This window comes from Anolis carolinensis, chromosome 6 (genome assembly GCF_035594765.1).
Source record: "Anolis carolinensis isolate JA03-04 chromosome 6, rAnoCar3.1.pri, whole genome shotgun sequence".
In the NCBI taxonomy this organism is placed as follows: Eukaryota; Metazoa; Chordata; class Lepidosauria; order Squamata; family Dactyloidae; genus Anolis; species Anolis carolinensis.
Genome location: NC_085846.1, coordinates 26,152,202 through 26,165,430, shown reverse-complemented (window position 1 = coordinate 26,165,430; position 13,229 = coordinate 26,152,202). Strand labels below are relative to the sequence as shown.

Genomic DNA, 13,229 nt, shown 5'->3' with positions numbered 1-13,229 from the left:
TATGATTTTACAAATTAAGCACCAAAACATCATGTTAGACAACAAATTTGTCAGAAAAAGTAGTTCAATACGCAGTAATGCTATATAGTAATTACTGTATTTATGAATTTAGCACCAAAATATCACGATATATTGAAAGCATTGACTACAAAAATGCGTTGGATAATCCAGAACGTTGGATAAGCGAGTGCTGGATAAGTGAGACTCTACTGTAATTACTACATAGCATTACTGCGCATGGAACTACCTTTTCTGTCAAATTTGTTGTATAATATGATGTTTTGGTGCTTAATTTGTATAACAATTACCTAATTTGATGTTTAATCAGCTTTTCCTGAATCCCTTATTATCCAATATATTTACTTATCCTGCCGGCCTGTTTATGTTGGATAAGTGAGAGTCTACTGTATATTGATCATCTTATATTATCTGCTTAGAACTGGATTATATGAGGCCCCTTCTTCACAGTTGTATAAAATGCACACTGAAGTGGATTATATGGCAGTGTGGAGTCAAGATAATTCAGTGCAAAGCAGATAATATAAGATTATAAATGGGTTATATAGCTGTGTGGAAGGGCCTTGAGTCTACACTGCCATATAATCCAGTGCAAATTAGATAATCTGTGGAAGAAGCCTAAGTGAGGCCTAAATTTGCCTGTCCCCTAACTGAAACCTGGCTGTCCCTTGGTTGCTAGGCAACGAAGTGGGCAGAGATTAGCCCTCTAAACTGGCAGCAATTGGATAAAAACAATTATTGCTCTCCCTCTAATTAGGACTTTATTTTTCTTTTCTTTTTGTTGTATCAACCTAGAGGCGTGGATGATGGGTTGTGTTGCCAAATTTCGAGGTTGGGGGGCCTGTAGTTTTGTTGTTTTGTCCACTGCCCTGATGCCATCACTCTTTTATATATATAGACTAGCTGTGCCCAGCCACGCGTTGCTGTGGCGAAGTCTGGTGGTATGGGAAATAAAGTATTGAGGAATTGGTGGTAGTTAAGGTCAAGGGTAAAGGTTTTCCCCAGACATTAAGTCCAGTCGTGTCTTACTCTGGAGGTTGGTGCTCATCTCCATTTCTAAGCTGAAGAGCCGGCGTTGTCCGTAGACTCCTCCAAGGTCATGTGGGATGACTACATGGAGCGGCGTTACCTTCCCGCCGGAGCAGTACCTATTGATGGACTCACATTTGCATGTTTTCGAAATTCTGGGTTGGCAGAAGCTGGGGCTAACAGTGGGGGCTCTCTCCGCTCCCCCAATTCAAACCTGTGGCCTTTCGGTCCAGAAGTTCAGCAGCTCAGCGCTTTACCACGCTGCGCCATCAGGGGATATTATTTCCTAAAGGTTGTGAATATACAATATTTCTCATTGGGTTTTTTTGTTTGTTGGAGGCAAGTATGAATGCTGCAATTAGGAAAAATGATTAGGATGTAATGGCCTTGCAGCTTTAAAGCCTGGCTGTTTCCTCCCTGAGTGAATTTTTTGTTGGGAGGTGTTAGCTGTTTTTGTAGTCAGTGTTTTAAATTCATTGTGATATTTTAGTGGTAAATTTGTAAATACAGTACAGTAGAGTCTCACTTATCCAACATAAACGGGCCGGCAGAACGTTGGATAAGCGAATATGTTGGATAATGAGGAATTAAGGATAACCCTATTAAACATCAAATTAAGTTATGATTTTACAAATTAAGCACCAAAACATCATGTTAGACAACAAATTTGTCAGAAAAAGTAGTTCAATACGCAGTAATGCTATATAGTAATTACTGTATTTATGAATTTAGCACCAAAATATCACGATATATTGAAAGCATTGACTACAAAAATGCGTTGGATAATCCAGAACGTTGGATAAGCGAGTGTTGGATAAGTGAGACTCTACTGTAAATACTACATAGCATTACTGCGCATGGAACTACTTTTTCTGTCAAATTTATTGTATAATATGATGTTTTGGTGCTTAATTTGTATAATGATTACCTAATTTGATGTTTAATTGGCTTTTCCTGAATCCCTTCTTATTATCCAACATATTCACTTATCCTGCCGGCCTGTTTACGTTGGATAAGTGAGACTCTATATTTCTAATCTTATATTATCTGCTCAGAACTGGATTATATGAGGCCCCTTCTTCACAGCTGTATAAAATGCACACTGAAGTGGATTATATGGTAGTGTGGAGTCAAGATAATCCAGTGCAAAGCAGATAATATAAGATTATAAATGGGTTATATAGCTGTGTGGAAGGGCCTTGAGTACACTGCCATATAATCCAGTGCAAATTAGATAATCTGTGGAAGAAGCCTAAGTGAGGCCTAAATCGGCCTGTCCCCTAACTGAAACCTGGCTGTCCCTTGGTTGCTAGGCAACCAAGTGGGCAGAGATTAGCCCTCTAAACTGGCAGCAATTGGATAAAAAAAAATTATTCCTCTCCCTCTAATTAGGACTTTATTTTTCTTTTCTTTTTGTTGTATCAACCTTGAGGCGTGGATGATGGGTTGTGTTGTCAAATTTTGAGGTTGGGAGGCCTGTACTTTTGTTGTTTTGTGAATCGCCGTGATGCCATCACTCTTTTATATATATAGACTAGTAATAAAACCAATTTAAAACATGCAATAAGGAAATAAAAGATCACCAGTTTAGAGAAAGAAATAACATGAGAGGGCAAATGAACTAAAGTGCAATAATGAAGTATATTCTAAGGTGCGTTTGGAGTGAAGAGAACAAAGAACAAATATTCTCAGCATAGGAGCGAGGCAGGACGACTAGTTAAATCTAGGAGAAGATGGAATAACGTGAGAGTGGTGCTGCATTTATGTTGATAAAATTTGGGTCATGGGAACGGGGTTATTCAAAAGCACACCAGAAGAACCAAGCTTTTAATTACTTTTTAAAGGATGTTAAGGTGGGTGCTTGCCTGTTTAGGGCTTTATAAGTAAGAACCTGCACTTTGAATTGGGACTGGAAGAAAGTAATTGGCAGTCAGTGGAGCTCCTTAAACAGTTGACTGTTCCCTATGCTGTGCTATGAAGCTCATTTGGCGGGCCTCTCAGTCTATTTACATATAATTGCCTCAATCTAACTACATAAGATAGTGAACAAAATGGGGTGTAATCCGAGCGTGCATTACCCCAAGCTTCCTGGAGGAAAAGAGACATTGTGGAGTCAGAACCTGCGAGCCAACTCAATTCTAAAAAGAAGAGATTTCTAGCAGTTTGGTTAGACTTGGAACTATGTCCTCTGACTCTGGAAACCTTCCCATTATGAGAGAAATGTATTTCATGCTATTATTTCTATAAAGTTCAAAAAAATAAGGCTTGATGTTGGAAACAGATTCTGAATCAAGGTGCGTAATGAAAGAAACAAGGATTCCAAACAACTTTCAAAAAGAAGGGTGACTTTTTTTCTATTCGTTTAAGAGTAAATCAATAATCAAAAGTGTCGTTAATGTAGATTTGGGATTCAAGCTTCCTGAATATCATATTTCATTTTCTGTTTGAACAGCTAGCATTATTGGGTTGCTGAGACTTTTCCGGGCTGTATGGCTATGTTCTAGAAGCATTCTCTCCTGATGTTTCGCCCACATCTATGGCAGGCATCCTCAGAAGTTGTGAGGTCTGTTGGAAACTAGGCAAGTGGGGTTTATATGTCTGTGGAAAGTCTAGGGTGGGAGGAAGAACTCTTGTCTGTTTGAGGCAGATGTGAGTGTTGCAATTGGCCTCCTTGATTAGCTAACATTATTTCTTCTTTCTTTACTTTGCTGAAGGAAAACACTACAGGTTTTATAGCTGCTAAAATCAGTAACTCACCTCCAACAGCAAATTTCAAATGAATTGCTTATCTTCCTTTCCTCTTTCTTCTTTGTTCAGTGTTTACAATCATACATAGAAATGAGAACTATGATGCTATGGAAAATTCTAACTTTGGCAGAACTAAACATAAGTCTAAAAGTGCAGAAGTTTAAGTTACAGAATGGATTTGAATGATTCAGGTTTGTTGGCAAGGGTGCTAACTTACTCGAATATTGGATTGTCAAACCACTGAGATTTCATATCACACATTTAAGGTAAGGATAATTGGTATAGGAAGAATAGATGCCCCAAACAACTGCCTGCCTACATTTTCATCAATGAACAACAGACAGTGAAAGTATTTTTAAGGTCAATATGCACACTGAACTAACAGAGGAAACATATGAAGTTGAAATGCTGGAGGAAAGGTGACAGGCCATGTGGCTTTCTCACTGTATCAGGTAGGAGTTAAATCCTTGTGCCGGCTGGACTGCTGACCTAAAGATTGGGTTGCTGACCTGAAGGTTGCTGGTTTGAATCTGTGAGATGGGATGAGCTCCCATCTGTCAGCTCTAGCTTGCGGGGACATGAGAGAACCCTCCCAGCAGGGACGTCCTGGCATCCTTTGGGCGACGTCTCTATAGACGGCCAATTCTCTCACAACAGAAGTGACTTGCAGTATGTTCTCAAGTCGCTTCTGACACAATTTAAAAAACTGCATCCAGTGGAAATGGAAAGGTTCTCCTAATGCTAGAGTTGTATTAATACTCAACCAGTCCATTTGGCTTCTATACATGGAAATGGGAAGAAGACCACAATTTAACTTAGGTCAACTTTAGCAATAAAGTGAGAACTTCTGTCTCTCAGGGTCAGATAATGCCATTGGTTAGAAGGTTCCCTTTGTTGTGTAATTTGTCCGATCGCTATTTTATTATCAGTGACATACCTGGGATTACAATGGTGTGCAAAGGCATCACTTCAGCTCCTTGAATGGGGTAGCTTAAAGGCACGTTTGGTTGAGCAACAAGGACATCTTTTTTCTGATAAGAATATCTAAGCCAAAGCAACAACAAGACAAACACGACAGCAGTGAGATAGATTTGAAAAACCCTTCAAGAGCCAAATCAAAAGATGAAGATGAAGTAAGATAAAGTCAGAGGTGTAGAAATGAATGGGATGCGTAAATGCAAACACATATACACATACACCCCCTGCTAAATACTTTTGGAACTATACCCGTTTTCAAGGAATCCCAAATCAAGTAAAATGGGCAATTAAACTTCAATTTCCTTGTAAGCAAATTTAAACAGTGAACAATGTAACTACAAATCAGTTGCAAGGTTCAACTAAATAACGCAAAGAGTGAGACAACTTTTTTGCTCCACAGAATTCTCAATAATAATTTTTAACAAGAGAAGAGGAGGAGAAAGAAACCATTATTTGCATTGGTGCAACCTAGCCTACAAAGGAATTACTGAAGTGCAAGCATTCAATAATTCCTTTATAGGCTAGGTTGCACCAATGCAAATTATGATCTTCTGTTTAATCCTAAATGGAATTTATAGGCTCTGTATACAGCAGGGAGCATTAAAAAATCAATAATCCTCATATTGGGTTGTTGTGTGTTTTCCGGACTGTATGGCCATGCCATAATAATCCTCATATTGGGTTGTTGTGTTGTGTTGTTCTCTTTCCTGAGAGAATGCTTCTGGAACATGGCCATACAGTCCAGAAAATACACAACAACCCTGTGATTCCGACCATGGAAGGCTTCGACAACAAATCCTCATATTAATCAAGCAGGAACATATTAGTTCGATTTGGGATTAACAGAAGCTAAGGTGGGTAGAAACATAACAATCAGAAGACATGTTTTCCTTTTGAACAGAGTGACTCAATAGCAGTTTGATACACAGCTCAGGAATACCATGCGCCTTCCACACTACAGAATTCAGAGGAGTTTATTTTCAGTCCTTCTCTGTTCTCTCAGCTTACCTTGGGAATTGTATTCCAAGGGTGTGGACTACGGTTTCCAGCAGGGACTATTATGCAATTCACCAAACTACAACCCCCATGATTCTTTTGGATGGAGTGTGACAGTGAAAAAGGTATGAGGCTATTGTAATTGTGCTGTATTGCAGACACCATCAACGTTTCCTTAACTGGCTAGTTAGGAAACCTACTTAAAATAATCCAGTTTCTTCTGAATGACCCATAAGATCAAATTCTAGAAAATATGTTTCTGTTCACTAGGGTAGTTTAAAGGTACCTTCTCTGATAATCCTTGAATTCTTTCTCACGTCTTTTTGTGACTGAAGCAAGTTTGTCCTTGTCAATATAATTATCCAATTGATAGATCTGCTCTTTGTCCTTTTGGACGCATTCACAGTAATTCTTTGGACCTAGCCTAATGAGAAAGTGAGGGAAGCAAAACCAGTAGACCATCAATACAAGATATATCTAAAGATTTGCCTGAAAAAAAGATTTTTGACTCCCAAACATTTTCTTATTTACATCTTGATATACACTCACAGAATCTACACACTTATTATTATTATTATTATTATTATTATTATTATTATTATTATTTGTAGACTGCACTATCTCCCCGAAGGGACTCAGGGTGGTTTCCAACATATACGGCAAACATTCACTGCCAAAATCCAGGCATTCCCAATTAAATTGTCTTCAGGACTCAAAACAACGACAGTTGTCTCCTAAGGCAAAGGACAAGATGGCACTTACTTCTATACTTTGGACAGCGCTCTAAGGAGTAAAGTTACAGTACATACCAAATGTCATTGTACAGGAACATGGATTTGTATTTCTTTTCCGGCAAAAGTTTAAAGGGAGGTGAGGCTTCTGGAAATTCCAATCCTGGCTTGGTTTGCCTGGCTCCCTCCTTGTAGACGAAAAGGTAAGTCAGAATAGACAGACACATTAGTGGTCCGTAAAAATATTTGTATCTGTTGGAAAGCAGAACAAAGAATCAGTCTCCAAGCCAACTCTATACTGCTTCTTCAACTCAAAGACCATCTAAATTAATACTACTAATGTGAGCCTTTTGCATTGAACCAGATTGTTTCCATATTGTGTACCAGTCCAACATTGTCCTAGATTATTGAATGTCAGAACAGGGTCAAGCTTCACATTTGGAATCCAACCCTGAAATGATTATGAATCAACAGAAAAATGCAGTTTTTTTCAAGCACTAACGATCTCATCACACAGGCAAATTTACCTGTCCTATGACACTTTCACCTCAGTGAAAGAGACGGAGCCTTCTGGATCCCATCATACGACATACATCTACTTCTGGTGGGTCTCCATTCCTGAACTGAGGTGAAAGGGTCGTAAGAGGGAGTAATGACAACACGGGAGGCTTCCCGCCATGGGATAGGTAAGGAGCAAGCAGAGCAATGCTGCGCACGTGGTGACAGGTTCCCACCTTGCCTGCCAGATTTGCCATGATGCTTGACGAATCCCCCTGCTATTGCCCGCTATATGGACCTCAGTGTGATGAGGTTCTGAGAAAATGTGGTGTAGATGTTTGAGGGCTGGACTTTGACTCTGGAGATCAGGGTTTGAATCCCCCACTTGGCCATGGAAACACACTGGTTTTGTATTAAAGCATTGAAGTAATATGTTGCATGTTCTTCAGGGACCTTTTCACACGGCTCAATTTTTGGTGGTGGTGGCGACAGGAGTTTTTTATTTCAGCCACAGAGCCCGATGGCTCTCAACACACCCCGGGAAAGTACTTCTGGGGCGGCTCTGTGGCTGAACTGCTGCAAAACCCCTGCCGCTGCTGAAAAATCTTTAAACCTAGCCTTCCCCATATGTCCTTCAAATGTTTTAGATACTACTATAATATCAATATATCAGGTATAATATGATTTATAGATGGTACTGAACTCCAGACAAATCAAAGGCAGATTTTATAATGTTCTCGGAAATAATTTTATTGGATATTATGGCTATGGTATGAGATAACAAACACAGGCTTTTCCAATATGTGCTAATAGCTGGCAAGAATACCATTTGCTCATGCAAAGAAACAGGCTGAAACACTCAAAACATAAGAACGGATAGTCAAGGTTACAGAACTTGCCCAAGTTGCTAAACCGACCTGCACTATGAAGGACACATTGATTTACAACTTTTAAAAAAGTTTGGAAAGTGGGAATAGACTTCTTGAGAAATAAGACAACCAGCAATGTAATAATTTGCAGCTTTGGATATTATTAACATTAACCAGTTAGATGCCCGCGTTAGCTAGCTTTCTGTAATTAATTCAATTTTAGACCTATATTTTAGACCAAATCTTTTTTTATTTTCTTTTGTTTATGAATATTGATTGATTATTACTACTGCGTATAAGAAACCTTTCTGCTCCAAAGCTTAATAGAAAATACAGTTAAAAAGAAAGAAAACATGTTCAGGATGATTCCTGTAATGGCAAAGAAAGGACTCCTTTCAACCTTACATTGCATACATGTGTACACAAATACCTTTCTCCCTAGTACATGATCTATACCAGGGGTCCCCAAACTAAGGCCCGGGGGCCGGATGCGGCCCTCCAAGGTCATTTACCTGGCCCCCGCCCTCAGTTTTATAATATAATATTTTAATATCAGTTTTAATAATATAATATATTGTATATACATATAATATTGATAATAATCTTATGTTATACAATATAATACTAATTGTAATACCATATAATAATATTAATTATATGTTATATATTACATATTATATAATAGTATAGTGGTATAGTTCAATATAGTAATATATAATGCTAATATTGTGTTATGCTAATAATATAATAGATTGTATGTACATACAGCTGCTCTGAGTCCCCTTCGGGGTGAGAAGGGTGGGATATAAATGTAGTAAATAAATGCAGTAAATAAATAATAAACTTTAGACTTAGGCTCGGCCAAAGTCTGACATGACTTGAAGGCACACAACAACAACAACAACAACAATCCTAATTAACTTGACTATCTCATTGGTCAGTAGCAGGCCCACACTTCCCACTGAAATCCTAATAGGTTTATGTTGGTTAAAATTGTTTTCATTTTTAAATATTGTATTGTTCTTTCATTGTTCTTGTTCTTGTTGTTGTTTTTGCACTACAAATAAGACATGTGAGGTGTGCATAGGAATTTGTATTATTTTTTTCAAATGATAATTCGGCCCCTCAACAGTCTGAAAGATTGTGGACCGGCCCTCTGCTTTAAAAGTTTGGGGACCCCTGATCTATACCAAAGGCAGTCAAAAAACAAACCTGCATCTACTGGGCTATTTTCAGGATTTTTTCAACAATTTCTGTCTCCCAATAGTTTTCAATGCCAGCAACACCATAGCCCACCTTCCACCCTAAATTATTTTACTAAAGCTAAGCACATTCAGCATGGAGTCGTTCTATCTATGTTATCCCTTTTGCTTTTGGCTCTCGTCACTGTTAGAGCTCTCCTCTGTTGTTTTTAATATTTATTTTATTGTATTTTAACTGACTTGTTTAATTCCATTTTAATATTTACCTTTGGTATAGTTTTCATTGCATTTTCTTAAAAATTGATTTTGGTTTCCAATATTTGGGAAAGGTGGGATACAAGTTAAGATATAATAATAATAATATCATCAAGGATCAACAGAGTTATCTACATTTTTTGAACTGTCCTTGTGGGCATGCCTATAGGGACCAGGCCCGTAGCCAGGATTTTGATTCCGGGGCGGGGTGCTGAGTCTGAGTGAGAGAGGATCTACCCTAGCAAACCTTTTGTATCGTTATCCCAATACCTCCATGCATATGGGATATATTGAGCATGGTGATCAAATTATGATATGAATAAACATAATAGTTTAAATAATAAATGTTATTTATTTACTACAGTAGAGTCCCGGTTAACCGAGCCTCCGTATTATCCGAGGCGCCGCCGGGGGTGCCCCTCCCTCTCCCTCTCTCAAGTGAAGGGAGCTCGAGAGAAGGAGAGGGAGGAGGAAGCACCCCAGAAGCGCCCCGTGATCGCTGCTGCAGCAGTGCTTATGGGGTGCTTCCCAAGGAGTGAGCCCTCACCGAGGGACGTCTCCCTGGATCTCCCTTGGCCAGGCCCTTGCTGGAGGAAAGAGTTTCTTCCAGCAATGGCCTGGCCGAGGAAAACCCGCTCCGCGTTTCTGCCTAGCTGCTGTGTTGCTAGGCAGCAGCGATCGCAGGATTCTTTCCAAAACTGGTTGCCAGTTTATCCGAGCAGTTCAGTTATCCGAGATTGGGCCTGCCCCTTTATCTCGGATAACCAGGACTCTACTGTATCATTAAGAAAAATGTTTAGAATACTTTTTGACTTATTTTTTTACTTTACAGCAACAGTCACCTTTTCTTCTCCCCAGCCATTTTGTCAATTACTTTTTCTTATTTGATAATGATGTCCCGATGGATGGAATCATTGCTAGTCTATGACTCCGACGTGACATGTTTCTATATATTTCTAATACTCCGACTTGATGTGGATTTTGATCCTCTACCAATAACTCTCTGCTTCCTTTCAAGCCTAAACTTAAACTTAAACTGAACAGAAATCCCCAACTGTCATTCTAATTGTTATTCTCAAAGTTCTTAAGCTAGGGCTCCTTACCCCTCCCCTACTCTTAAAGATACAAGATCTAAATTACATTTTCTGCCTTTGGAGGCAGCATATTAGTAGCATAACTAACTTCATTTTAACAAAGAACTGAATAACACCAACAACAATAATAATAATAATAATAATAATAATAATAAAAACAGGGCATTTAACCAAGCCAATACTGGATCTGGACCAAACTTGGCACATAGAGCCAATATGCCCAACTGTGCATAGAGGCAGGGATTGGGGAATGATTGCCCTTTTCAAATGGTAGTTGTTGTTTATCTGGATCAGAAAGCACTGAAGGCAGCCAACATCATATCTGGACCAAACATGGCCAACTGTGCATACAGGACAGGCGGGGATCGGGGGTGACTGACCTTGGATCTGGGAGTTGCAGTGCGCCCTTATCCAGAGGGCATTGAACCAAGCCAACGCTGGATCTGGACTAAACTTGGCACATAGAGCCAATATGTTCAACTGTGCATAGAGGCAGGATTGGGGAATGATTGCCCTTTTTTCAAATGGGAGTTGTTGTTTACCTGGCTCCAGAGAGTCCCAGAGGCAGGCAACGGGCTCAACGCACTCCACTCCCAGCCACGAATGTGGCGAGACTTCAATGCACAGGTGCGAAGGTCTACTGAGTGCACGGACATGAAGGCCTATTTCGGCCTCTGAATGGTCTGTGGTGTGGCGGCATCCTCTTTGGCACCTGGGCTGTCGGCACACTCCCCTTCCTCTCCCGGCACCGAAGGCTGAAAGCAGGGGCACCAAAAAGGAAAGAGAGTGCGCCGAGGGCCCAGGCGCGGACAAGGATGCCACCGTGCCACGTACCAGTAAGGCCTTCTCGTGGACCACCCTGAGAATTTCAGGGGGGGGGGGGGGCTGAAGCCCTTCAAGCCCCCCCCCCCCCCCCCAGGCTACGTGCATGATACAGACTATCAGATGAGAAACTGCCTTTCCACATTTAACTCACGGCATTACTTTTATAGGGTTTTATATGTAAATATTAGACTTCACCCCAAGCCTTTGAACTAGATCTAAGAAATGCTGCTGCCTGAGGAAAATGACAAATGGTGCCCTCTATTCCATACACAGAAGAGCAGCTCAATGTTACTTTCACCCTAGGGCTATTCTATGCTGACCACTAAGGTCAATTTGGCATTTTGCATGTGCAAAAACTTATTTTCTCCCTTTTCTTTTGATTTTTCAAATCTTTTTTATTTGTTTTGTTTATGCATGTTGATTAATTACTACTACTGCATGTAAGGAAGATTTCTGTATTATGCCGTCACACCCAGGCACCTTTTAAAGCTTTAGGATGTGCTTCTTCCTTTGCGCAGGTGAACTGCGGGGGCCTTACTTAGAAGCTCTGGAAATCCCAGTAACCAAAGGCACTTCAAGTAGAACAATCAAACAAAATTTTATTTTCACAAAGTCCTTGGCAGACTTGGCACATGTAATTAAGGTTGCAAATAAAAACAGTTAATTTATAAAACCTTGCAGATGTTCCTTGCTTGCTTTTCCCCTTTTGTTGCTGGGTTAACTTCCACCAAAGGTGAAGAGATCCTGAGATCCTCTTTACCCTAGCTCTGAGCTGCTACCGTGTTTCCCCGAAAATAAGACAGTGTCTTACATTAATTTTTGCTCCCAAAGATGCTCTAGGGCTTATTTTCAGGGGATGTCTTATTTTTCCATGAAGAAGAATTCACATTTATTGTTGAACAAAAAAAATGAACATTTATTATATAACCAGCATAACCAAACTGTGAATCCTATCAAGAATTTCTGGTTACTACCAATATTTCCATGTATTATGGTACGTACATTTACTGATCCTGCATGCTCTGGTGTTCTGTTCGTTGGGCATGCTGCCAAACAAAAACTTTGCTAGGTCTTACTTTCGGGGGAGGCCTTATTATTTAGCAATTCAGCAAAAGCTCTACTAGGTTTTATTTTCTGGGGATGTCTTATTTTAGGAGAAACGGGGTATCAAAAGGGTCTATAACTATCTAAGCTCAAAGCTAGTTTTTGAGGCGAAGTTGGTAGGAAATCCAGAGATGTTCTCTGCCCCAAGGCCAAAGCTATTAGAAAGAACAGGTCTTTCCCCTATCTATGCTCGGCACTGGTTTTAAAGGCAGGTCAGTACTTACGATGGCCCTTACAGAGTTGGCCTGGCTTGGCCACGCAAGCACATCTAAGTTGTTTCTTCTTCAGTCTAGAAGGCAGAAAAGGCTTCTTAAAATGGAGCCTTCTTTCCCCAGTAAAAGGGCAGTCTCCAGAACAAACGGATACATTTGCAGGCTGCAAGCAGCAAAGACTTTGCTGAGCTGGCTACAAACTCTGCTAATATCCTAACTATCAGACTGCTGCAGAATCTGCAGCAACCCTGGAGCAAATGTAAACAGGTGCTATTTTCTACAGCAATGGAAAAATGCAAAGCAAACCTCTGGGAGACGGAACATATATGTTCCAAAGCTTTATAGACTATGCATTTAAAAAAGAAAGGAAATGTTTTCAGGATGATTCCTGTAATGGCAAAGCAAGGGCTCGCTTCAACCTTACATTGCATACATGTGTACACAAATACCTTTCTCCAGAGTACATGATCTACACCAGGCATAAGCAAACTTCAGTCCTCCACATGTTTTGGACTTCAACTCCCCCAATTCCTATTTGCTCATGCCTGATCTATACCAAAGACAGTCAGAAAACAACCCTGCATCTATTGGGCTATTTTCAGGAATCTTTCAACAATTTCTGTCTCCCAATACTTTTGCAATGCCAGCAACACCATGGCCACCTCCCACC

General features: G+C 40.0%; 1 protein-coding gene across 4 annotated transcripts in view; it reads right to left on the bottom strand.

Annotated features, from left to right (window-relative positions):
- The window catches only part of b4galnt2 (beta-1,4-N-acetyl-galactosaminyltransferase 2 (SID blood group)), a 52,857-nt gene that overhangs the window by 36,937 nt on the left and 2,691 nt on the right, over window positions 1–13,229 (bottom strand). The window contains exons 1-4 of one of the 4 annotated variants that reach the window (XM_062958170.1): window positions 12,572–12,698; window positions 6,579–6,752; window positions 6,056–6,193; window positions 4,733–4,839 (exon numbers count right to left, since the gene is read on the bottom strand). In XM_062958170.1, the coding sequence (XP_062814240.1) occupies window positions 4,733–4,839; window positions 6,056–6,193; window positions 6,579–6,727 (394 nt within the window). In that variant the 5' untranslated portion in view covers window positions 6,728–6,752; window positions 12,572–12,698. Of the gene's footprint in view, window positions 1–4,732; window positions 4,840–6,055; window positions 6,194–6,578; window positions 6,753–10,166; window positions 10,394–12,571; window positions 12,699–13,229 lie in introns of those variants that run through there. The other 3 variants (XM_062958168.1, XM_062958169.1, XM_003222656.4) reach the window with 3 other exon arrangements.